Raw genomic sequence first — 26,901 nt, 5'->3', positions numbered from 1 at the left:
CCCTTGTGCCACTGCCAGCACCCGGTCAATGCTGCCAGACGGGTGGGGATCTCCAGGGGCACAATGCGATGACACACAGCTGGCTGAATATCAGCAAAGTTTCCTTGGTTCCTGTACAGCAGGGTCGGCCTTTCATTCACTGTTATAATCATTAAAAAGCAAAAGCAGCATGTGTATACATTCAGTAGGCTATATATTCAGTAGCTAGCTAGCTAACCCTACACTTTTCAGGGTCTGATTTTGGTTTTGGAACAGGGAAGAAATGTATATCTTTTTCCAACCTCTCCAGGTAACGAGTATCATTAATACACGACGTGCCCCAGGCACAACTTTTAGCTCCAAATCCACAAAACCAGCCTGAAAATGAAGGAAATCTGAAACGACTGCATTAGAGTCAATGGAGCACAGCTGTGTTGTTGTCGGTTGCGTTATGCTGCGTTATGATTGGCCAGTCTGCATCCGGGGGTGGAACTTGGCAAAGGGTCAATTGCGCTCAATATGTAAGTCAATAATTGTACAGTTTATCAGTTGTTCTGTTATTGATATGCATTAAATATAATATGAAATATCCATAAAATATGTAACTTAGTCAGGGGTCACCAGTTTATTCAATAATGTAAGAGTGGTTCCTTAAGGAAAAAGTTCTAGACTTCAAAAAGACTCCAAGACTTTCAAGTTCTCCATAACTAAACAGATTTCATACCTCATTAATAATAAATCACATGTGCACAGTGACTTATTGAGTACAAGCACACAAGATAATAAAATTATGCAAGACTATAGTGCTAACAGAAACACTACCACTTTTTTTAACAGCTAGGAAGGGAGGATGATGGGAAATGATTTGATCCTTTGTGATATTTTATTCATTAAATTACAATTTATTGTTTAGTGCCAAGTTTAATATTCATTTAACAGTAACAGGCGGTGAGATTTTTTTTTTTTACACATTTCAAGAGTGCAAGCAATAAACACCATCTAGTAAGCATAACATGTAACAATTATATACATTCAATCATAGATAAAAGACAAAATCAAATAACAATCATTCCCATTGAGACATCCTAGAGCCTAAATTATTCTGTTCCACGAGGTCAGACATTGCCAACTTCATTGAAACTCACACTAAGTGACATATTGTTAAATAACTGAATATATATATACCGAATATAGTAAACACAAACAACAAAACAAAGCAAAAACACTAATGAAGCATCAACGCGTAATACATCAGTCTGGGATATAGTACAGTATAGTGCATGTCCCACTAGATTCTGCTCCTTTATAAATCACAGAGTTATAATAGGCTCGGGGTTTTCTACTTCTGCGTTCTCTATCAGTTTGTTGGTGTCAACCACATCAGGCTGGGATCGTTCACTGTAGAGCGGATTTTCAAAGGTGGGTAATGGTTGTGGAGACTTCTTGTAGAGGTAGAATGCAACGACTATCAGTGCAGAAGTGATAATAATGATCATCACAACTATCAAACTGGTGTGGACACGACTGCGAGGATCTTGACCTTTCTGGGGATCTGCATGAAATTCATCAAGTAGATACTGATCAGTCAAAACAATTCAAAACTGAATTGAACTTTGAATATAATGTGTTTTCCTTTTAATGTTATTTCACTACATAGTTTCTGATAACTGTCAATGGTGCATTACATGTCACTTGTTTTTCAAATAATATTATTATGACATAAATACAATATGACACAACTTAAGGAAACAAAAAGGTGTAACTTACCAGCTTTTGATCCAGAATCTCCAGGCATCACTGTTGAGAAAAGAGGGGGAAAATGCTCAGATAACTGATCGCTTTTAAAGAACAGGAATGTATCATGTCCACCTCCACCCCACGTCCACGTCTACAGCACAAATCATATAGATGTAGAATAATCCTACCTTTTTCTTTTTCAATTTTCTTAGCTTTTTACGAAAATGGACTTCTAGCAGAGTCCTAAGTATGGGTCCCTCTTACTCAAGGATTTTTTTTTGAAAAGGCTACATGTGTGAGAGGTGCCTATAAGAACACCATACATGGGAATGCTGATCTTACCTTTGGGTGTTTCACAGACATATGCTCTGTCGTGCCATCTGCGACCTGTCCTCCAAGCCCCATCTGAGGCTCCGATCTCTCCGTAGTCATCATCAGGCTCATCTTCAGCCCAGTTAGTGTAGTCCATGACTGTTTTATCCAACCACTTCCATGTCCCTAGAGCCGAACAGAGATTTAATGTTTTACAGATTTCACTTTGATAGTTTGTCATATCACCACTTAGTATCATTATGTATGTGTAATTTGCCCCATGTGTGCTGTGGCAGCCATGTCATATGAAAAGTGAACAAAGGAACAAACAATTAAAAAGAAATAGTGAATTTTTGTTACACATATTTTCTTAAATGAGTTATTTTTATTCCAGTTTCTGGGGGTTTGTTTCACATCATCAGCAGGGAAACTTATTGCAGGACAGTTTGTTTTTATGTGCACAAGGATAACATGTTACACGTTCCTGCAATTGGTTTCACTTTATTCCGACCAACAGGTGGTGGTACTGTGCGACACCATATTGTATACTTACAAAACAAACTAAAATAAAATTTAAAATATACAGTAAAGGTCTATAGTTTTGGTCTTTGTCAGTTAGGTCAGTCAACACAACAAGCATCAGGAGGTAGTGGTGCATGTTTATTAAGACTGGGATGTTTACATTAACATGGGTCAACTGCCTTTACGAAATGTTGTGTTTGAATTTTAACACCTTCTCAGAACTTCTAAAGTCTTGCCCCCAACAAATACCCTCCATTTTTAAAGAATAAAAACTAAACTGAAGCAAGCAAACCCGCAAGCTAACTGAAACTGAACTGAATTGAAATTAAAAGTTAACAAAGAAATAAAAAAAAAATAATGAAAAACACAAACACATAATGACTCTAGTGCAAAAGGAGACGGCTAGCTAACAAATGCGGATGTAAAACAAAGCAGGTTTCAATGGGTTCCAGTGTTGGCTTTGTAAATGTTTTATGAGGACGGAGATCTGTTTGATCCGGAGGATACACACAGGGTGTTCTTGTGAGAAACAGTGAAGGTAAACAAAAGAAGTCCACAGGGCACCTTATAAGAACAGTTTTTACTGGAAAAAAATTTTAATGCAGGGGAAAAGAGTGTGATCATACCTTTATGAGTTTTATACAGGCCGATCCAGAAACCACTGTGGCTATCTTGAAATATTTCCACATTGTTTTTGATGAACTGTTGCTCAGCAGGATCCTCAATGCTAGCCAGGATTCCACCTTCACAACAAAAACAGTCAGGTTTAACGACTACAAAGCACTTATTACTAGTAACCATAAATCAATTTTTCCTGACATCAGTTAACATCATACCATACACTCAATCTACATAGATCTAAAATTGTCCAATTTTCTCTGCAGAGTGTCTCTTACCATGTCTGACACAGCTGCTAGCTGCATCTGCCCATTCAATTTCCTCTGTTGCAAACAAATAACAATGACCCTTAAATGGCATCCAGGTAAAACTCTGGTGGTACTCCTCATTCGTCTCTTCAGGGCAAACCCCTGGGAAGGTGGTTGACTCTGTTGGTGGCACATCTGTGTGACAGAGACAGTGATGAGGGGGTCAGCTAATTATGAATTATTCGATACAGTGAACTTAAAACCTTTATGTAGTGTCATTGTAATAACCAGCTCTGATACAGATCCTGAATTAAGGCTGTAGTACTGTGTCTGAATATACTGACTTTGTCGGTAATCGTGGATTTCTTTAAAGAAGCTGTATACGACATTCAGAGCGTATGTGTGATTAAGAGTCTGAACTGGGATTGACTGCACGTGACTCTCACAAAAAGAGGTGGCTGAGCCAACAGCTAAAGGTACTAACAGTACAAACATTGCTCTCAGCAACAGCGTTGACGGAGCTGACGGTGTCACTATGGAGAGGACCAGAGGGTTGAGCGCAATGCTTTTGTGCCGCTGCTGTTCCACCACCATCAGTCCAGACCTTGTTATCAGCAATAACACCCTCATGAGTGCAGTACAGAGTGCCATAGCTGAAACAGAAATCCCATTAGTCCACTCTATTTTTACATAGCAAATAGTGGTTTGCTGCTTTATCAATGCTCTGAGTGTTGCAAAGGCTTACAGCTCCTCTAATCACAAACTCACATCAAGGTAAGTATTAAGTCACAAAACCACATCTTAACTAATAGGGTGCGGACAACTGAATTTGATAAAACAAAACTGATGTATTAAAATAGAGTTCTTTTCAGTGAAAACCATGTTTCTGCAAATTTGGTGATGTTTTTTTTTTTTAAGATTAAGAGAAGGATTATTTTGAAACTACATTGTTAAAAAGCCAAAAACAGAGCGTGTTTTCTGAGCTCATTGATAAGTAACATGTTTTGGAAATACATGGTTTTTACAGGACAACAAAGACTGTTAGACTGTAAGCTTGCAGTATGGCTTCAGTGCCAGCACTGAGGGCAGTGCAGCAGTTGCTGCCCTCTGGTGGACTTCTGCACCGCACTGCAGTGACAGCTATTTAAAGGAAGGCAACCTTCACATAAGAGGCTATTGGCTGATTTAACTCCAGTCTACTCCCGCTCCCCTCCTTTTATTCCCCCTGGGACTAACCGCCACACCTACTGGTCTGCCACCAGTGTAACACTCCAACCCACTCTCGTGCACCTAAAGGCTTTTATGTAATTGATTATTACTGCTGGACATTTGACCTTCTGACTCCACATAAACTGCACGGCCACTGCTGCTGTTGGCCATGTTGGCCACTGCTGTTTTGTCTTCAGTTATTATTATTATTACTTTCTTAATCCCACTGAGGGGAAATTCAATTTTTTCACTCTTTTGTCATTAACACACGGGTCTGAAAGACACACACATGCACAAACAGGACCTATGCATGCACAAAGTGGAGAGATCTCAGAGTGAGGGGGCTGCCTTGGTCAGGCGCCCCAAGTGGTTGGGGGGGGTTGGTGCCTTGCTCAAGGGCACCTCGGCCAAGGAGGTGAACTGGCACCTCTCTAGCTACCAGTCTACGCTCTATATTTGGTCTGGATGGGGACTTGAACTGGCGACCCTCCTGTTCCCTCCAGAGCTCCTGTCCTCATATGCGCTGTTATACATTTCTTTTTACTATGCTCACCACACAAATTGCCCCACAGGAATAAATACAAATTTTTGAACTGAATTAATAGTCCGACATATACACAGATGCCAGTATATCTGCAATAAGATAATAATGGCTCGTAAATATCAAGAAATTGCAGCACAGAAATGCCTAACTTTCTCTGTGATACACCTCCACGCAAATGTATTTCCTTATATAGAGAAATGGAGGTGTAGCAGTATGCTGATTGCAAATAGCGTGCATGCGGCACTTAATTTAGAATGATTTTACTGACTAACATATGTATGGTGGTAAAGACAAAATCAGACAGTGCTCACACATCATGAATTTTGTGTGTGCACTCATTTTGTGTGCAAATTAAGGTCATTTCTATGTAAATATTAGTGAATGAGGCCCATTGGGCTCACTTTGATCGTGAATTAAATACTAAAAACTATTGACCACTAACAACTCGCCAATTTCTACAGGGACCGCCTGGAACTCCTTCAAAGCCCTTGTTGAAAACCACTGCACTAGAGAGTACAAGTGAAACGTCTCGCTTAGCATGTACCTTGGTCACAATTCTTTATTAGCACAAATCTACAGGATTCGTACCAACATTGTTGTTTATGCTAAAAGTAATTACTATTGGCCGATTAATCATTATCAGAATCAGTTCAAAAACCCACCGAGGTTGACACTCGGCATGAGTGACAGACTGTATTCATTTATGTTACATACTAATGATAGTACCTGTAGTTTGCATGCAAACACTGTTCATGGTCTGATTGCAGAAAGCAGTCTTCCATTTTCCGTCCACGTCCAGGTACACACATGGTTTGTCTCTGCTTGGTTCACCTTCACCCCAGCCAGCAGCATTCAGGTGCCAGCCATCAACGTACCTAAAATACCCTCCTGTCTGATAGCAGGAATGGATCAAAGGGACATTTTAAATCAGCATGCACTGTAAATGGCTATTTAAAATGTCTTTCTTTGCCAAAAGGATTCAATAAATATTCACTTTTACATAACACCCCTCGTGTTACAAGTAGATGATCAGCTGCATTGTGAAGATTAGGAACTAGCTTATAGAAGCTTTTGTTCTACAGTGCAGTAACTTTAGGTGGTCGCAGCCCTGTACCTGCTGTTTGTTCAGTCCAATCCAAAGAGGAGTTTTGAGATTCATAGCGAGCAGCTCGACATAGGCCTGCGTCCACTCATTTCGCAGACTAGCCAGGTTGGCCTTTTCACTTTCACATTGTTTCTTGGCATCATCCCAGGTCAGATTTTTAGTCACAACCTTGATGCTGTCATTTGCCAGAGTTACATAGATGTTTGAAACTGCTGGATCTGGTTGAGGCTGGATATTTGGGTCTGTGAATAAAATGAGAGATGATATCAGTTTTATTTTTCATTGTCAGAGACATCATTTTTGTCACAAGGACTAAAGGTAATTATGTAAGATTTAGCCTATTATTTACACGTTCAATCTTTATTTTACTGCCACAGGTTTCCAAACCACTGTGTGTATGCATGCATATTTTTTGTAAACCAAGAATACTCAGCTACGTGGAATACAAACATATGCTTGGGAAAAATGGTGCTGTACACATGAAGGCCAGGAGGGCCCCCTTGACACTTGGGCCTGAACCTAGTAGGCCCGTTTAGAAATTCATCCATATTGCTATGTAAAGATATAGTGGAGTAATGGCATCCTGAGCAGAAAATGGAGTCACGCTACCTTTATGTGTGTTGTAATCCAAGCTTCTCTCTTTGTTGTTGTGGAAGCCATGCTTGCATGTCAGTGTATGCGAGTCCCTGTGAGTGTATCCTACTGGTGCGCTCATTGCCACTACTCTGCACTGCACTCGTAAGGCAGTTACTGCTGACACTGAGGCAGTGTCGTTAGAGGAGCATAGCACCCACTCCCTGCTTCCCCTCAGGTTAACAGTGTTAGCTCTGTCAGCAGTGTTGCTGTTATTTTTGCTGTTTATTGAATTAATACCGTTGTAGCTAGCCGCTGACTGCGCAGTCTATCCCACCCGAGACTAGTCTGAACTATAGAAACTCTTTGAATGTCACATACAGCTCTTTTAACGTAAGACACACGTGCTGTACTTAAACAAGATATTGCATGATTGACTTTTAATCCTAATACAATTTCTGGAAGAGAGAAATGATGAACTCACCAAGATCTCGAAGACAGACAAATCCATTGGTGTCATTGCAGGACTTAACTATCCATTTACCAGTGCCAAGGGTAGGATTGCTGGTCATCACAACACAGTGTTCCTGTTGAAGGACATTGGGAATGGTTCGGATTTTAAAATCTTATCAGTATGAAATAAAAAAATAAAAACCAATGCTGTCTTGTTTAAACTTGAAGTGGTCTTGATTGACTTGATGACTAAAGGAATTTTTTTAAACAATCTATTGCACATTGTTTAAAGTGCATGGCGCAAGTGCATTTTGGGTGTGTCCAACCACTTTTGCTGGTTAAACTGAACATAGTCTGGGTGCAAAGTAAGACACAAGAGGCGTAGGGGTTGTATTTAGTCCCTTAATTAATTATAGGTGTATTTTTGGTGTGTCATGAATTCAACCAATCAGATCAGTTATCTCCCATTCCCATTTAAAAGCCAGAAGTGCCCGTAGCTGCTGCACTGCTATTTAAATGGTGGATTCAGCAAATTAGAGAAGCGACTGGTTTTCTGCTGAGAGTAATGTAACAAATATTGTGGGGCATTTAAACAACAAAACTAAAATCTGTAGTTCTAAACTTGACAGAGGAAACAGCACTCAGCTTTTACCTACTGAAATAATCAGTGAAGTTATGCTGCTCCTTGTGCATAAATGTGCACAGCATCTTTCTGCATAGGGAGTTGGGCAGCAGCTCTGCAACTCTGCTCTGCTCTCTGCTATGTTCACATTTTAGAGAATGTAATTATTAATATTTTCCTCCTTAATGAGGTATTATGTCACCCACCTGCAACCCATCCGACTGTCTCTGTGTGTGTAACAAGCGATGTCTATGTAGGTGCATGTCACTTTCTGAATAATGTACCCTTTAAATAGCAGGAAAATACTGCACTGTTGACTTTAGACCAGGTGTTGATTGGTCAATGGTGCAATCTCTTTCTGCTGCCTCAGAATAGTAAAACACCAACACTACACCTGACCACACCCCATTTTAAGACCTGCATACCCATGGACATACAGATGAATGCAAGTTCATTTGCTACATATACAATGTGGGTGCTGGCCATAAAAATAACAACTGTCAGTCCGAAACCAGCAAATAAAGGTGCACTATGCTATGCATCACTTTACACCAAGTTTAAGATAGGGCCTCAAGGATTTAAAGTTTGTCAAGAAATTAATTTTATTATATTCTTCTATCAAGACTTAAACTAAAAAATAATGATATTTCACATTAAAGTCTGTCTTGGAAATGTTACCTCATTCCATCTCTGATAAAAGGTCCCAGGACGACGTCGATATTTCTGAAGAGCAGCACAAGATACATGTTTCAAACACTTGTATTTGTAATAAACAGTAACTCAACACCAAGCTTGTACATTGTGTGAACTTACAGAATAGCCCCAGTTTGTGTATCGCCTTGCTTTGCCATCAGTCCAGTAAAATCCATCTTGTTTTAAGCCATTTAAACCAATCCACAGGTCTGTTGTTGATACTTCAGCCATTACAGTGATCAAAAATGCTGAAATTTTCAAAGTTGGAGTTAAGTTATTTCCATCTTTTATTTCCCTCATTTTTGGCTAAATTTCGAATGTAATGTGGACAAAGGTCTAATTCACAATTACATTACATTCAAATTAGTTTGACAAAACATATTAACACAACTCACTTCTAGCTCTTTCCCAGACATCTTTCAATTCAAATATATTTTTGCCTATTTACGTTGTACCCACAGTTATGTATGATAATGATCATTATGAGAAAAAATATTTGGTAAAACAGTAGGACAAACCTTGCACACGCCTTGAGGGAATTGAGACTAAATTGCCTCCCATGGTAATGCACTGTCGCCTTGCATCTTCCCAGGTGACCCTCCGGTTAATAACGATACTGTAACACTACAGATAGTGACAGAGAAATGAAAGTGATTTTTCACTCTACAACCAAACACTAGCCCTCTTACACTTTTGTTGTAAGTGAGTTCTGATGACATTGATGTGATCTTCAAAATGTCAGTGTGCTTATTCCTTTACACAACTCTGTATTTAATAGCTACTTCTTTGTGGAAATTCTGAGATCATTTTTTATTCGATGTGTGAGGAATACATGACTGTAGCATAAAAGCTATTGATAAATATCAGATTTGTAGTGTTGTATCTCATAGTCTTAAATGTATCACTTTTTCTTTAAAACAAATTTTAAATGTTGCGGCAGATGACATTTTTAAATAAAAAAAAAATCAAATAAAATCTTTTATTTGCATTTTGCAAAATGACAAAAAGCACATGTGAAACACAGATGCTTTACATCATTAGACGTTAGAAATTCACATTGTATGTTGTAATTTTATCCTGTGACATTTTGCATATGTGCATTTATTACTTGTGCTTTTTTGTGTTTTTATTTACTTTTACTTTAAATATAACTTTTAATTATTGTCAAAGATGCATCTCTTTGGTACTGGAGGTATTTTAGAGTATAATTAAAGAATACAAAGTATAACTGGATAATGGGATATTAAACTAATTGGCCCTACAAACGTAGCATTGCCTGCAAAGCCCATGTATTACAATAAATCTTTTGTTTTTTTCTTTTTCCATCATACCACTCCTACATGTAGTGTTTCCAAATTAAACTATGACAAGCCCTGCCTTTTAGGTAGTATCCCATTAGTTGCAACACCTGCGTCACTTAGGGCATGTTATGTGTTTAAAACAGGACAGTTGGTACGGCATACTATAATTTGAAAAGCTGATTATTTTACTTTAGTGAGATGTTGAATAGCAGTTTTGTAAAACACACCTGAACAAAGTAATTCAATCTCAAGGGCTCTTTAATGAGAGTCACTTCAGATCAGTGTCATGTGACAAAGATTGACTAAATGCTGAAGAAATGACATTAAAAAAAAAAAAAAAAAAAGGTAGTACAAATTTGCACAAGAGATTTTAACAGAAACCTTGATTTCTGACCTTTGAGTCGAATTTGGACCACTTGAGTGGGCAGCCGCCTTTAGGAGGAGGTGGGGGGGCAGCAGTGGTGTTGACAGGTGCTGAGATGCTACGTTTACAAATGAACTGGTGCTCTTGCCCGCAATTACATGTGCGCCAGAAGCCTGTAAGTACAACAGAGATACAATGAGTAACATTTCAGCGGCAACATTTTACTTAATCTTATCTTATCCAGAACATCTCGTCTAGGGTAAACTCGTTGTTTAATTTGTCTGTCCTCAGTTTGCTACTACTCACCCATATAATAAGTCATCATAACACAGTTCTCATGAAAGGAATTGGTATCTGGCTGATCTTCATCCCATTTCTGTAACCCCACAGGAGAACCATCCAACCACCTTAAAGCACACACAGTTCAGTTGAATTGCAATGTGTAAACATGCAAACAATAATCTATCCACGTTTGACTTTTTTATCCAACTTTTTGCTGTTTTACATGGTAAATAAACAGAAGACAAACAAAATATAGAGGTGAAAATAAATGTAGTCTGACAAGTGGGGAAAAAAGTACTGTGCTACAAATGTCATATCTAATCTATCAAATATATTAATTATGCTATTCAGGCTGCCAGCCAACCAACTGTAAGGTTTCATTAACTCTTAAAAATAGTGATGGATGGATGCATGGATGGATGGATGGATGGATGGAGTGTTTAATTAATCTCAGTGGGCAATTTTACTGTTACTGTTAAAGAAGCTCAGAGTATTAAAGAAGAAAAATATACAATATTTGTCAACAATAACTTGAATTAAAAATGGCAGAATTTATGTTGTACAAATACTCATGTACATGTGTGAGCCAGACTTAGTGCAAGTAGTGCTACATTAAATGCAAACTATACTGTAATCAGTAGGCCAAGGAGTTAACGTTCACTGTATTACTGTATGGCCTTCATCGATACTCACCAGAATGACCCATCAAGATCCACCTGCATACCCACATAATAGGAGCTATAGCTTCTGGAAATCTTTGAACACACACATGGAAATGCACACATATTTAGTTGTTCTGTCAATATGTGTAAAATTTTAATGAGTCGATTAGCAAACAACAGCAACAACAACAACAACAACAACAAAAAATAACTCCTACCTGTTTCCATAAGAAGGTATTTTCGTCCCTACTACTGATGGATACCAAGTCACCGTGCCTCCGCTGACAGTACTCTCGAGCATTCTCAAAGGGCATTGTTTGTCTCTTAATATAATACTGATTCCCTCTCCACACAAGCCAACCATCTGCAGTGGTGTTGAAGTCTGCAAAGGTCACAGAAACATATTGACAATTTTTGCCTTTTATTTTTAAGTATCTTTCTGTTACAGTAAAACTTGTACAGCTTACACTTAAATGGGATGTATTATGCTCATTTCAGGTTCATACTTGTATTTTGAGTTTCTATGGGGGACATGCTTACATGCTTTAATATGAAAAACAAACCAACAAACAAAATAAAAAAAATCCTTTATTTTCTTAATATGTCCCCCTCTCAAAATTGCCCAGTCTGCGTATATTTGTCAGCGTTTCTGGATCTTCTGCATCTTGGTGCACATTGGAGATGTTTGTGTTCAGGGCTCTCTGCCAGAAAAGCCCTTTCTGGCAGAAATGTATTCATTATAATCTAAACAATGATTGCTTTTCTAAACTAGTGTTAATTTTCACAGCTATATTAGATTTAGTCTTAGTCTCAGTCTTAGGATGAAAATGCTTATTAAATTTAGTCACATTTTAGTCATTTTTATCCTTCATAGTTTTAGTCTAGTTTTAGTTGACAAAAATTCAAATGGTTTAGTTGATGAAAATTCATGACATTTTTGTCAACTGTTTTTTTTTTTTTGTTTGTTTTTTTCTTTAAACTACTCTGGTAAGGCTAATTTGTGTATCAGAAATTACAGTCACAGTTACAGGTTGTGTAAAATTCCATTTAGACATTTTTTTTCCCCACAAATACAAATAATTTCTACACACTTACAAACTTGCATTCATCATTTAAGTGTTTGACAGGTTTAAGGGTTGACTTACAAGCAAACAGCTTATCATCAGTTGAAAAGCTCAACATCTCTTAATCACTTTAAGTCAGAATTCTTTCTTAATCTACAACATGTTAGTCTGGAGGTTTGTGTCATTTCACAGTGTTGGTGATTAAACTAAACTTTTAGCTGTCCAAAAGAAAACCCCTTACAACACAGCTATACTCACAGATAACCGAGCCTCCTACCTGCCTGTCAAACAGCAATCAATCCATAAACCTTCTCAAATCAAGACTGAGTGGAGTCATAGTGGGATCAGCTGTGAAGTCCAGCAGCCAGTGGCTGCTTGCTCTGCTGCCATTCAGTGGCTAAGGAGCAGAGCTAGATGGTAACGGCCACTGCTGCAACAAACAAACTCCACAAATCCATTCAGCAGCTCCACCATCCACAGTCGGTCACACACAATTGATTATTTACTGCTGAATTACAGCTCACAACTTGCATCAACAGCTGACGCTGCTCCTGTGTGAGTGTTTTTACTGGCTAGCGAAGATAATTGCAAGCACGGCGACTCTCAACTTGATGAAACAAAATTAGCACTGCTCTAAACCCAACCAAGAAAAGGCTTTCTAGCAGAAACTTCAAAAAACTAAAAACAAACTTCTTCGAACAGCCATCTCAGCGTGATAGGATAATAGCATGATAGGTCCCCTTTAATGTCTGACTAATGAAAGGTTGAACAACATCAGAGTGAACAGGTTTTTATGGTACTAATTAGAAAGGTTAATATTACAGATGCCAAGTGTCTTGTTCTTTTTTGTTTGTTTTGTTTTAAGATTGCGTCTGCTCAAAGAAACAGATGTATGCTCAAACTTCCCAATAAAATCAACTACCCCAATTATCTAGTTAATGAAATGAATGCTCACAGTTTCACAGTTTCACAGTTTGTGACTGTGTTGTTTTGGATTTAGGATTTCATTATATTTATTTTTAAAAAGCCGTTTATGACATTTGAATGGGGAACTGCCCATTGGTTAGACAGCCCATTGTTCCGACCATATTAAACTCATTGTTCCGAAATCATCATGATGCCCTGTGGTTAAGGTCTGGTTAGGTTTAGGCACAAAAACCACTTGGTTAGGGTCAGGAAAAGATCATGGTGTGGGTTAAAATGAAAAAGAAAGTGACAAACACATAAGCCGTGAGCCTGCTCCGCCTCAAGCCGGTCGCGGCACACCATACGCCCGCCGCGAGCCGTTCAGCACCGCGGACAGTCGGACTAATGGGATGTCGAACCAATGGGCTGTCGAACCAATGACATGGAGCCACTTGAATGCATTACTGTGCTTACATTCACTTGGACTTGTTCAGTTCTGGTTGAGCAAAAAAAATCTAAAACAGTAAATTGCAACTTTTTTGTGATCATTTTGATACCTGCTCATTTGTACAGTAATCTTAACTGTAGGAAATTTTGAGCACTACTCAAACCCATTAAATAGGGTTAAATGGGACATGTAAGTTGTACCTGATCTAACCAGCTATCAGTAGTTTCCTAGTTTGCTACATTTTATGTTTGTGTGTGTGTGTGTGTGTGTGTGTGTGTGTGTGTGTGTGTGTGTAGTTATACAATGTCAGCTTACCTACTGCAGTATTATTTGGAGGTGGTCTTGGAGTCACTCCTGTAAGGACACACGAAAGTGTCAACTTCATGTAAAAAGAAAGCAAACAAATTTGCCATTCTCCCCACTGTATTCCACCCTGAGTTCATCTCATACTGTGGGATAATGTAAATCCGAGGAGGGGAGCATGGCAGTAGCATCGGCATAGCTTTGACTACTCTACTCGTATGATGAGTTACCATGGATAACAGTATCTAGCAAATTACTCGCCATCATAAGAGAAATGGGTTTGCATTGATGGTTGTAAAATAGGTAAATCTACAAACAATATAAGACGTGGAGCACTTCTCTTGGTCATGTGAGTCAATATTTGATAACCTTACCTTACTCGTCCAAAAATTAAATGTTCTTCATGTAAATAAGTATTTGCTTTTTAAGCTTATACAGGTGTATGTCACAGAAAATGCAGAAAAAGTTAAAGTGCTGAATTGAATCTTCAACTATTTTTGAGGGAATTTACATCCCTGGATTGTGTTGGATTTATAGCCCTTTTTACACCTAGGCTGTCAAATTTAAGACAGTGCTACAGGGTAATAATCTTAAACATTTAAACTGTCAAAATAGACCAGCAGTCACCCAATATCAATCCGGCTAAACATCTGTTTTACCTACTGCAAACCAAAGACAAAAGTGAAGACAAAAGTCCCCCAAAACAAGCAGAAGGTTAATCATGATGAGAATTATGATGTAGTATTTTTCAGCCAAACCTCGAACATGATGATTTTATGTACAGGTATATTAACTTAACTTGTCTTTTTACTGCCTCCTAAAATTGAGACTATGTATAAATAGGGATATTGTACACTCTTTCCTTGTGTTGTATATGGAGGTGCAGCAGGTTGGTCTCCTTTCTCTGTGCTTTTAAATGTATGTAGCAGGTGGTGTAGTCTTTTTAATCCTATTGGATGTTAACACCCCAAATATAGGATAAATAATTTTTGTAATTTTTCAAGTTACATCAACTCTTAAAGCTGGTGTTTGTAACTTTATGAAAATAACTTTTTGTCATATTTGCTGAAACTGTCATTATATTCATACAGTAGTACATGAGATGGATAATCTGCGAAAGATCTGCCTCCTTGTAGAACTTCTAATTTGCATTTGAGAATCCAACGCAGCTGAACAGAAACAACCAGTCAGAGCCAAGGAGTCTCTAATGCAGTTGTCAATCATGCTAATCACTGATGTAAAATGAGAAAGTTTGTTACCCGGCCACCATATACCAAACAGTCAAACCAAAACAAAGCACCGGCCTGAGCAAGCTTTCTCATTTTACAACTAAACAGTGCACCTAAATATGCTTCTGAAAACATTTTAAGGCGAGAACAGAATCTTGATTTGTATTTCATCAGCACTGCAAAGTTTGACAGTTTGACTGTAGTTCACTAATTGGAATTGATCAAAATGTTCTCATCCCAGGTCATCAAATACCAAAAAAATTTCTCACGCCACATGGGGTCAAAGGGCAGCCTCTGGGAATCTCTATGAGATACACCTTTTATCATGTGTCATCACTGCTGTCTCCTAGGTGACACACGTTGTTGTCAGTCGGTCAAGGTCAGGTTTAGGCAACAAAACTGCTTGGTAAAGTTTAGAAAAAACATCATACTTTGGGTTGAAATAAGTACATAACCTGATGTAAATGTGTCACGATTGATGTAAATACATGACCGACAGATGATAGTTACATAATGTTACGTTAAAACAGCATTGGCTTGAGTCTGTGTTGTTTTTTTTACCTATCTCTCACCTTACACAGATTTTCTTGCTCTTTATATCACATCTGTTGCTTTGTGAGTCAAGTATTGCCACAGATGTGTTTACATTAGAGTGAGATGAAAGCCCAGTGGGTCTCATGAATGCGCCAAAGGGTACCTTCAGTGCATGTATCACACACTGAGAGGTGTAACAAAGTGTTGGTATTTGTCAGCTTGATAATGAGAACAGGCTGGCTTGACAGACTGACAGCTGCACTGGAGACTCCTCGGCTCTGATTCGTTTTTCTTTAGCCATGGTATATTCTAGCAAATGCCGTTAGAAGAGACTAATCACTCATGATGTACTGCTGATGTAGTGACAGTTTCACCAAATATAACAAAATGTTATTTTCATAAAAGTCATCAACTGTAGCTTTAAGCTCAGTTGTTGCTATGTTTGTGATAAAGATACTGTATGTCTTATGGGAAGCAATTGCTCCACCACCGATGCTGGAACTCAGCGTGGAACAGCATGCTAGCTCAAGTCAGTTTTTCCTGGATGAAGGTTAGAAAACAATTTTTCTTCAGGATAGACAAAAGAAAAGTATTTATTTTTTCAACTGTACCTGCGCGGATCTGACACAGCCAGTCATTGAAACTCTCACAGTTCACATCGTTCCAAGACCCTCTCTCATCCCAGTGATACATTCTGAATTCAGCACAGGATTCGTCATTATTATGATTGTTTGGCTCTCCTTCCTGCCAGTGCTGGAAGTTTAGCTGTGAACAAAAAGAAAATAAAATTGTAAATGTAAAAACAACAACAACTACAACAAAAAAATGAGATCGAAACATTTATGTTATCATATTAGTTGTAAAAAATAGAACACAGTTAACTTACTGGGGATCCATCAGTCCATGTATATCCAGTATCTGGGTCTGCCATACGAAGTCCAATCCAGGCTTTTCCATGTCTGTAGTACACAAAATCAAATAAATGATTCCTCCATCCAACCTTATTTTAGAACACTTAAACAAAAAAGCTTTTGCGTAGATTCATAGTTATCTGATGCAGTTTTGTCCTAATGCTTTGCAGGACTGTATATCACGCACCATTTGTTTCATAGCTGCAACCAAAGCAGCTAGAATATCTAACTTTATGCATGTCGTTACCCTCTAGGGTCAAGACATGACTGAGATCATGAAGTTGAAACAAAGAAGTTCCAACCAAATAAGAAGGCCTAATTAAGTGTGATGTTCACTACTGGTTTTATGCTTCAGATGTGAGAAAATACAAACATGGAGTGGAGCGTGCATCTTTCAGCATGTTGGATCTGTTTCTAACAGATTTGACACTGACCATCAGGACTGGTTGAAGTCTTCGTGTCAATTAACACGTTTGTGTTTTACAATCCTCTGACAGACATATGGATACAGACACAAACTCATACCGTCCCACAAGTAGCTCAGCAGTGCTGTGGATGCTGAGTAGATCCCCTCCGATGGCCCTGCAATAATCTCTAGCCTCAAACCAGGTCTTCTCATCTGCACGAGGCCCTGTAAAAAACTTCAAGACAAGACAAGAAGTGAAGGCCTGGTTGGAGCAGACCACATAGGTAGAGTAATAGAGCAGGTGATTTGACTGGACGTTTATTTATTTATTTCACCCAGATTTATATGTCATTGAGAGGAAAACTGATTTATTTCCTTGTAGAAAAATAATTTTTGACCGATTTTGGGCCACTTGCAGGCAGCAGAATCAAGTTGTGAACAAAACACTAACATATTATCTTTTAAGCTGATACAGTGAACTTATTAGCAAACAGTTATTTACGCACCCAGCACATATGGAGAAACATTGTCAACACCACTGTGCTTCTGGCAACCTGAAGAATTTAAGTCAATATTCACCTTAAGCTCTGTTTTTGGTCTCTACCAACTCCTCTAGCTCTTTAGCTGTTACACGCCTCTCCTGTTTTGTGCTGAGCAGGTAATGTACACTGGTTCTTCAGAGCTTCACCAAACCAGCTGTTTAAAGTTCTTAAAAAGGAGGGGAGCTGCAGAGTTGGGTTTTAATTCTCTGTAGTTTTATCACTCCGAGCGACCTCTTGGCCTTTCACATCGTCATGTTTTTCTTCAGATTGTCTTTTGATACATTGTAAGTTTAAAAATAATGATTATAGTCACGTTAAAGATCTACATTTTTGTTTAAAACAATGGGCTAGGGGCCGAGTGAGTTTTGGTCTGTTCGTGGAACGATAAGAGCAATGCTAACACGTTTTTACAGTACAGCACAGCATAACTCAGTGAAGAAAAAAATACATGGTGAAGAGGAGAAAAAGTGCATATACAGCAGTAAGGTGGTTTTAAGTAGTGGTTGGTCTTGTACTTGAATGTGTCCACAGTTGCTGTGTTTTGAATTGCCTGCAGTAGTCTAATTTGATAAATAAAGTCTAACATATTATGCTGATTTTGGTAGGACACTGGTCTTCTTTTGTTGGTATTAGCATGTTTCAATTGTGTTTAGTCGTGCTTGAGCTCTGGTTGTACCTTCGCGCAGACGCTTCTTGTTCCTACTCGAACCCAGCCTTCCTCACACTTAGGAGGAGTTTGAGTTGGTGGTGGAACGGTTACAACTGCCCCCTCTGCCAGGTGTTTGCAGATATATTTCTCCTTATTGGTGCAGGGCAGCAGGTCCCAGAGTCCGGCCAAAACCCCAGTTGCCATGGCAACGCAGCCCTGTTGGAAACCTTGAATTGTTGATGGGAAAGAAATTAATTGTGGAGTTGCTGTTTATGCCATCTGTTCTAAAAATAGAGTTGCATCTTTATCGGTACCTGGCATTTCAGAATTCCAGTGAGTAAACTTCACAAAGTCTGTGTTGGTCCACACAAACTGATCAATATCTCTCTGGTTTGAGAGGCCTAACCAGAAGTATTTCTCTGGTCTCAACCCCACCAAGCTGGCAAGGAAGGCATTATCCACCCTGGAAGTATTAACACAAGTTTTTGTCGTGGTGAATTATGTGAATATATTGTTTAGTACTTACTAACCCAGATGTTACAGTGTTAACATCACATGGTTATAAAAACAGGAAGTGTTCTTACCCATTTGAAACATCAGCTAAGTAGGAGTCTGAGGCCTTGCAGTCCTCTTTAGCTTCATCAAACGTCTTTGTCTCTGTTCCTACAAAGTAGCAGTAAGACCCATGTCTTTTCCACCCCTGTAGGAAACCGAACACTGATTAAAACTGAGGATTTTAATGATTTGAACATGCTTTATATCCATTTTGTGCATAAAAGACATTTATCTGCAGTGTTTGGATCTAGGCCTACATGAGATAGAGCTTAGTGACTTTACAAAGTTAATTTCTGGGTTTTAACCTTTTCATACATTGTGGTTACTGACAGCTATTCAAAAGCCATTTTCTTGTTTGTGCATGAGTTATGATGCTATAGTTGCACAGCTATCACCACAATGGACCATAGTGCCTCATGCCATACACTGCCACACACTGGCCAGATGTCATAAGTGCAGCACAAATGAAGATGGCCAACAAATGCTACGCAGCTCATAAAAAACTTGCCAGTCCATCTGTAGTAAGAGACTCTTGAAGGCAAATACAGTTTGGTACCATCAAGTAAGTGTAGGAGCAATACAGTTATTAAAATTTCCAAGTATTCATTTCATGTTGGGATGATTTGTTGTTGTGATTAATCATCTGTCCACTAAACTGGATATCATGCATCACTGTCTATGATTCAGCTAAATTATACTATTACTGCAACATTCTTGAAATTACTTAATCTGCAGTAACTTTTTTTGCCTGTAAATCAGTTGTTTTGTGTTAGTAGAATGCAACTCGCAGTTTTTATAACAAGCACAATATGTATATATATATTTTTTTTTTGTAGAAAACAGTCATTGGAAATAATATACAGTTCTACAGGGGCTCATGCAATGCTTTTACATCACATTAAAAGGTATTACAGCATGTTAAGTGTGTGAACACACCAGTTTAACAGCATAAAAATATACATATATATTTGTCATCAGTAACACATCATATGTCATTGTATTCATTGGTTTAGATTTCTGTAGTTAAAAACTCAAATGCATGGTGTCAAATTGAGTTAGTTATTTTTTCATGTCTTATGAGGAATAAAAACACTTAGTCAAAAAAAAATATTGGCTGAGGTGGTCATAATTCATCCATCAAAAGCATGCACCTTGATTTGCAAGATGCCTATGAAGTTAGGATATACTGGGGTTTTTTTTTTTTTTTTTTTTTTTTATCATAGATTACATGTAAACTTCACTCACAGCTTTGCAGCCATGATCCAAATCAACTTCTTCTCCGGTGGCTTCAGTGCCACTCTGCTTCATACAGATAAAGCCATGCTTCTCATCACACAAGCGATCGGCCCAGTTCCCATTCTGCAAGAAAAAACACACATAAACGTTTGCATAGGCTACTTGCTACTTGAAAGTATTGCATGGATAGATGTCATATACTTATATTCATAATGTTTTTCTCTTTTTCTATTACACATTTTGGTCAAAATAAAATAACTAAGACATGATAGACACTCCTGTATAGTGATTCGGAGATCACCGCACCAAGCGTAAGTGAAAGAAAAGAGGTGTAGTCTGGTCTGGGTGGAAAAGCCTCTGGAGCAGCATTTGACATAAAGAAAGCATCACACTGTTTAATTTGCTCCTGAAACCTGGCTCCTCTCAGACTTCAAAGGTGGGCCGGATTGAACCCTTTGTCGGGACAGCACTGGCCCCCTGGCCTTATGTTTGACACCCCTGGTTTAGATTTTTGTTGTCTTTGTTTCTTTGTTCTTCCTTTTTTACTGGCTGGTTGTGCACTTGAATGCACAAATTGAGCTTTTCCGAAGAATGGATACAACCATTTTTGTACAGATATACACCTATGAATATAAGAAGGTTAAAATGTACATGCACCATCTTATCCACATGGTGCTTTTTACCTCGCCCCTGATGAGAACACAGTCGTCTGAATCAGTGGAGACAGCAGGTTTCCCAAATTCCCAGCTGGTGAAGCTGACAGTAGAGTGGTCGCTCCAGTCAAACAGCCCCTCTGTCTTTATGTCATTCAGTCCAATCCAGAGCTCGTCAGTGGATGCTGCAGACATGGACAGTAAAGAATGTACATGTCAACCAGTGGTTAAAATTTCACACTGTTAATGTGCCATACACTGTAAAATTAATGTCAAAAGAACTATGTTACATCTGTTTGTAAAGAATCTGGCAAAAAGGCAATGCCGTCTCACATTACGGTCGCTGGTATTCTTTGCTGGCCTCTACTAATTTTTACCGTCCTGCTCTCGTCCACTGAAAAACTATCAAGTTTGTCATCTCCCCGATTACTTGTGAATGCAGCATTAGATTCTGGATATTGCAATATCATAGGTGTTTTCCTGGTTTTGAAGGCTGCGTTACACTGAAGTGATGTCATTTTCTGAACTCAGCAAACTGTTCTAGCTGTCCTATTATTTGCCTTAACCTGCTTAGTCATTGTAGCCACATTACTGATGATCATTTATAGAAACATTTTATTATGTAAATATTTTGTGAAGGCATAAGTTGTCAACATTACAATATTGTTGGCGTATCGATATCAAGGTATTTGGTCAAAGATATTATGATATTCAATTTTCTCTATATCACCTAGCCCTTATTGATATCTTATGTTGAGATTGTTCATATTTAGAATGATTAAATGTGATTATAAAAACTCTTCTTTTTTTCTTAATAGGGGCAGCTTAATAAATTTGGACATGAGGCATGCCATAAACTGGAGGTGAGACTATGACAGCTTAAATTTGTAAAGTAGTAGTTTTTGTAGTACAGTGAATTTGAAGCACAAGCTTTTATTTTGAAGTCCCATTTCCTGCCGTAGAGTGAGTAAATAACAGAAACAGCAAACTAGCTTGAGGACATGGCCAAACTCAAGTATATGACGCTGAATATATGAAACTGTGTGGGCACGAAACTAATGACTAAGGAGAAATCTGGACCCTGGGACTGGACCAGTTGGGAACCACTGATGTAGAACACAATTTATAATGTTTATAGTTGTTGTAGTCTGTGTGGGCTTGTGTGTCCTCCCTTCCCAGTCCGACTTTGAGTTTTTTGGATTATCATGTTGAATACACTATAAAATCACTTTGCAGCAAAAACAGGACACCACAATCTCAATCATTTTAGAAGTTTGGATTGTCTTTATGTCTATTGTCTTAACTTACCAAATCCAAGTTGAGAGATGACAAAGCTTTGGTCCTCCACATTGCGGATGCTGACTAAGTCCCCTTCTTCTTTGCGGCATGCTTTCTGAGCACCAGACCATGTTTGGGGAGTACGCAGAAGTTGGAAGCAGTGGCCATTGTAGGGAATCCAAGGCGCTGAGCAAAATCCTTGCTCAACTGATAATGATAAGAATTAAGAAACAGGAGATTGAATGACTGATGTCATACAGCGCATGTGTCTCATTGAGAAACAACACGGTAGCCAGAGGAGGGTATATTAGAACAGAGTAGAATATGTTTCTTTACTTTGTGGAGGAGCTGGCAGGGCCCCGTCTTTGTAGCAGATGTAGCCCAGTTTTTTGCCACAGGTTGAACTTTGCCAAGTGTGCTGCCCAGCAGAGTCCAAAAATGCACAGTTGTGTCCTGGGTTAGGAAGCGGATGTCCTAAAACAAGATGATGGATTAACTTGAGATTCCTTCTTTATCGGTGGAGTTTCAAGAGTTTCATATCAGTTGTAACATTTGTGTGTTTCAGTGATGTTAAATTGATTGTAAGAATTAAGTTTCGGAAATTAATAGAATACTGCATTTTTACCATTTAACAAAGACGGACTGGTTTCTTGTATCTGAAATCATTAGATGTCGCAAGATACGACATACGACTACTTCCTCTTGGCTCTGTTATCAGGCATCAGAAAATCTAGCTCATGACAGCAAACTTTGGCCAATCACAGGGCATTTCAGAAAGAGGGCAGTCCTTTTAGCTGTTCTATGAATTCAGACGCACATGCTTGTCCCCTCTGTTGCAAACAGCCTAATTTAATGGTGGAAAAAACTGCAAAAAAAAGTTGCTATTCCAACATTGGTAACAACTACCCACACTGCAAAACAACCCAAAAAAGGAAGACTGGCCTATCAAAAAGAGAGCCTAAAAGAGAGTCTGACAATAAACAAAACAAAACACGTATCAGTATCCTCAAAACATTTCAGAGATGTAGAGAAAATGATGCTAATAGCTTAGCTTTCTGCTAACTGTAACCAAAGGCTCGTGGTTGCAGCTAATTCATTTTTATGTTTATGTACCTTGCTAGAGCCTTGAATGACAGTATGTTATCTCAAAGGCCTTTACAGTCTCACAAGTCTGCAAACAGGTTACTGTATGAAGCCTGAGCGTATGTCCATGCTCGTCTGGTGGGCAGGGCTTAGGACAGAGACAGGAGAGCTTTTTTTTTTTTTGCCTACCTACGCAAGCTCCCAGTTTTAAGGGGAGAATATGTAAGCTGTAATGTAGAGATAAAAGATGGAGTCACACAGAAGGAAATACTAATTATGTTTGACAGGATGAAAATAATTTTTCAATGGGTTTGTCTTGTTAAAAAATATAAACCTGCATTAGCTGATGTTTGGCCATGTGGGGGCAGTGGTAACAAGCTGAAAATACATCTCTGACATATCATTGTCTTATACTTGATATGAAAACATGTTAGCAAAGCGTTGCTCATTTACACACCAAGGCCAATGAGAAGCAACATCATCATTCATTTGGAGTCTTGTTTGTGAATGTAAGTCAAATGTTTGCTATCTTCTAGCTCTGTTTTTGGTCTCCACCAACTCCTGAGGCAAACATCTGGCTCTTCAGCCACTAAACATAAACTTATATACAGCTCTAGGAAAATAGTGAGCATTTTAAACCTTTTTACTGGAGTGAAGACCTACCTGAGCTCCATCTCAGATAACGGAAGGGCTTCCTATCAGACCACTGCCATCCGTGTTCTGGATCCAGGATTGTCCCGATCCAAAGTTTATGTTTTCCTGATCCCAATAGTGCTATGTGTGTTTATGTGTGTTAGTGTGGTTGAGAGGGAAAATAGGGAAAAAGACAGAGTAAAGAAATTGTTCCTCTTTTCTACATTGTTCCTCTTTTCATTGCTTAAAAACAAGTCAGCAAAAAGACAGAATCACTTTCAAACAAGCACAAAGAAATACACCAAATGCAACAAAAACAAGCGTAGCAATATACTATTTGAGGAAGTCTTACGAGATTAATCATATCCCTAATGTCTACTAGTGTAAAACACTGCATGTATCCATGTATCTAATAATGTTTGGTAAAGTTATACTGAATAAACATTGTTCCAAAGAGACCCTTCAGATTTGCAACCAAAGTGCTGGGGCTTTATACCATCTCCTAAACAAAATGGATTGCACAGTCTCACCTGTGTGCTCACAGTGTCACTATGATCTTTGGACTCACTGTTGAATGAAACAGTAGGTGGATTGTAAGGTTCTGTTCTTTGTATCCTGAAGTAACTGGTATCCTCAAGGTTTAAGAGTAATTTAAGGAAACATCCAGTCGTAAAAGTTATTATATTATGGCCTGATCAAACATCAGGTCGAGAGAAATGGGTGCATAAAGTTGCTGGTAGTCATGTCATCTGTGTATTTTAACCAAAACAAAGCTACAGCCCTCTCTGTTATCCAAGGCAATAGATTAATTTCAGTTGTTTCAAATGCAAATAATTCAAAATGTCATGTTGTCGTTATAATCTGTTTGCAAAATGTATGGGTGCCTCGTCTACTGGAAAACAAATCTATCTAGGGGTACAAATATAACCTGACCTGACATGACCTGAGGAAACTCTACGTTGGGTCAATATGTATCTGATTCAGTACCATCTTACCTGAGACAAATGCCTGCTCGTTGGGATCGATGACGCTGAGCAGGGAGGCACCCTGTTGTTGGCAGCTGGTTTTAGCTTGGTCCCAGGTCAGCACAGACTGTGTGTTGAGCTGGTAATACGCTCCTGTTACAAGGTTCTTTGCCCAGTGGTCTGTGGCTGTGTATCAATACAGAAATCATTCAGTCATTCAGCTGTTATGATATATTACTCTGATCTAAATTTGTGCTCTTTTATAAAGCATCAAAAATGCTGACTAAGTTAGCAGACAGCCTGTAATATTTTGTAATGTGTGCTCTGACACTGAATGAATCTGCCTGAAGATGCATGTAATGCTGGTTCGTGCACTAAGCATGCTTCTTACTCACTGTTGTGATATTTGAATCTTAAATGCAGTACTCACAAGTAGTCGGGCAGTATCCCCACAGTTCTTGTTCATATTTTGTTCCGATTGCGCACCAAAGACGCTTTGATGAAGAGTCATACGTAGTGCAGTCTCCAAACCACCGGTCTTTGTACAGGAAGGGAAACATGCAGGTCTTACCGAATGCATTTCCTTCAATGGTGTAAAGCTCTAAAAGGGGAAAAAGAGGTTGAACATGTTAACTCTTCTTAGGTTAAACTGTTGCAAATGAATTATTCTGCAAAGATGCATTGTTTTGCCAGATTCTTTCAGGGTAGAAGTAAATCATGTATTTGTTTTTAGCGTCTCTTCACTTGTTACTACTCCAGACATGCACAGCCACACTCTAGTGAGCAGGAACTTGATGTATCATTCTACTCCATAATATGTGACACATACCATCAGTAGGTTTTGTGATAAATCCCGGTAAAAAGCTGAAGTAACCACACAACATCTGATGTGATACAGTTTAAAGGAAGCTATTTTCTCCCTGCTTTGACTATTAACTTCAACGCAGAGATTTTCATACTGTACCTCTGTATGTTCTCGAGCAAGCACCACTGGCTGTCCCTGTGATTGTGAGCTCGTTATTTGGCCCGACTGTTTTGGAGAGGGCAATTGATTCATCAGCTCTGACTTCAATGTAGAGCTGTTGGCCTTTGAGGGCCAGCAGTGTTTCATTCTTGCATTCCCACTTTTGTAGCTCACTCTTCTCGTCACAGTCGTAGAGGCTTACTTCACTCCCCGCAGTTTTGCCCTGAACTCCCAGGCACTTTCTTGTTGAGGTAACAAAAAGCCGATCACCGGTCGTCCAGCGCACTTCAAGGCAGCGGGTTGTTCTTTTCACCAAACAAAAACCAGTGGCCTTGTTAGTGAGTGAGAATGGGGAATCTGCAGAGAGATGTTGTACATATGATACATGTTTAAATTATGTTGCACCATATTATTCTTGCACAGGAATTTATTTATTCAAAAGCTTTGTTTTTTTTTTTTTTAATGAAGTTCATTTGGTGACAGCCAAATACCTTCATGACTTTATGACAAAATATGTTTTTTTTTTAAATTATCTTTGAGCTGAATGCATTGATTCATCTATGTTTTCAGCTGGAGCTCCTCTCTTTTCAAAACATGCTTCCTGTTTAAGTGGGACAGACTGCAGATGGTCTCAGAGCATCCTTCAAAGACAGCCTGTTGCAACAGGTGTGTCAGTGCTTCCTGTAGCCCAAAGTTGCATTTTCAAAGCAATTTTTATAAGGCTTGTGACAAGACATCAGCTTATAATCATAATTTACAAAATAACTTTATCCAGTTTAAGCAGTAGCTTTGAGTACCATCCTGTAGTGAAACAAATGAATAAATGACATGTTGACAGCTCACAGTCTTCCACAATACAAACTTAGAACAAAGCCCTTACATGCAGAATATGTCATATAAGAAAACTTAAATTCATACTGCACCATTTCTTGTTAAACACTGAGATGTTGGGATGACGAGCACAAAGACTGCTAGAGTTATCCTGTAGGTCAGCATTCTTCTGATAAGTCTCAGAGCAGCAGCCATGGTCCACGCATTGCAAGCAGAGGACTTATGAGCATGAACATGAAAAGGAGGGATTCTTAATACTACTGACACTGTCCGTCCCCCCCTCCTTCTTCTTCTTCTCATTGAGAAAGTGTCATGTTTCAGATTGGCACATTTCAACATTTTGCTACTGGCAAAAAAAGGGGGGGTTGGGAGGGAAGTAGTGGCAACATACACAAAACACCCACACACACACTTTCTCACTTGCACGAAGTCACACTCTAGAAATGGCAAAAAGTGGCCCCACTCACATCCTTGTCCTGGAACAAAA

The 26,901-nt window shown here is 38.8% G+C and overlaps 1 protein-coding gene across 1 annotated transcript; it reads right to left on the bottom strand.

Moving 5' to 3' along the window:
* Positions 1-860: 860 nt before the first annotated feature.
* Positions 861-26,664, bottom strand: mrc1b (mannose receptor, C type 1b). Its single transcript, XM_049598446.1, has 31 exons — positions 26,507-26,664; positions 25,584-25,940; positions 25,050-25,220; positions 24,650-24,805; positions 23,685-23,795; positions 22,275-22,412; positions 21,969-22,145; positions 20,691-20,845; positions 20,017-20,130; positions 18,801-18,916; positions 18,531-18,679; positions 18,244-18,443; positions 17,145-17,260; positions 16,595-16,667; positions 16,320-16,473; positions 13,958-13,996; positions 11,443-11,606; positions 11,256-11,317; positions 10,587-10,687; positions 10,311-10,453; positions 9,134-9,239; positions 8,736-8,863; positions 8,601-8,645; positions 7,332-7,434; positions 6,284-6,516; positions 5,896-6,061; positions 3,447-3,611; positions 3,177-3,293; positions 2,059-2,214; positions 1,747-1,776; positions 861-1,531 (listed from the first exon to the last, which is right to left on the bottom strand). The coding sequence occupies exons 1-31, from the start codon at positions 26,607-26,609 to the stop codon at positions 1,290-1,292; spliced, it is 4,290 nt and encodes a 1,429-aa protein (XP_049454403.1). The 5' UTR covers positions 26,610-26,664; the 3' UTR covers positions 861-1,289.
* Between the last annotated feature and the right edge of the window lie 237 nt (positions 26,665-26,901).

This window comes from Epinephelus fuscoguttatus, linkage group LG15 (assembly GCF_011397635.1).
Source record: "Epinephelus fuscoguttatus linkage group LG15, E.fuscoguttatus.final_Chr_v1".
Lineage (NCBI taxonomy): Eukaryota > Metazoa > Chordata > Actinopteri > Perciformes > Serranidae > Epinephelus > Epinephelus fuscoguttatus.
Note: the sequence above shows the minus strand (reverse complement) of the source record. Positions and strands in the feature narration are given on the sequence as shown.

Excerpts from the sequence above, each read along its gene's own strand:
- mrc1b (XM_049598446.1), bottom strand. The coding sequence starts at position 26,609 with ATGGCTGCTGCTCTGAGACTTATCAGAAGAATGCTGACCTACAGGATA. Across the intron at positions 18,680-18,800 it reads TTAGCTGATGTTTCAAATGG|GGTGGATAATGCCTTCCTTG; the intron begins GTAAGAACACTT and ends TAATACTTCCAG. Across the intron at positions 9,240-10,310 it reads GGTCCAAATTCGACTCAAAG|TGTTACAGTATCGTTATTAA; the intron begins GTCAGAAATCAA and ends CACTATCTGTAG.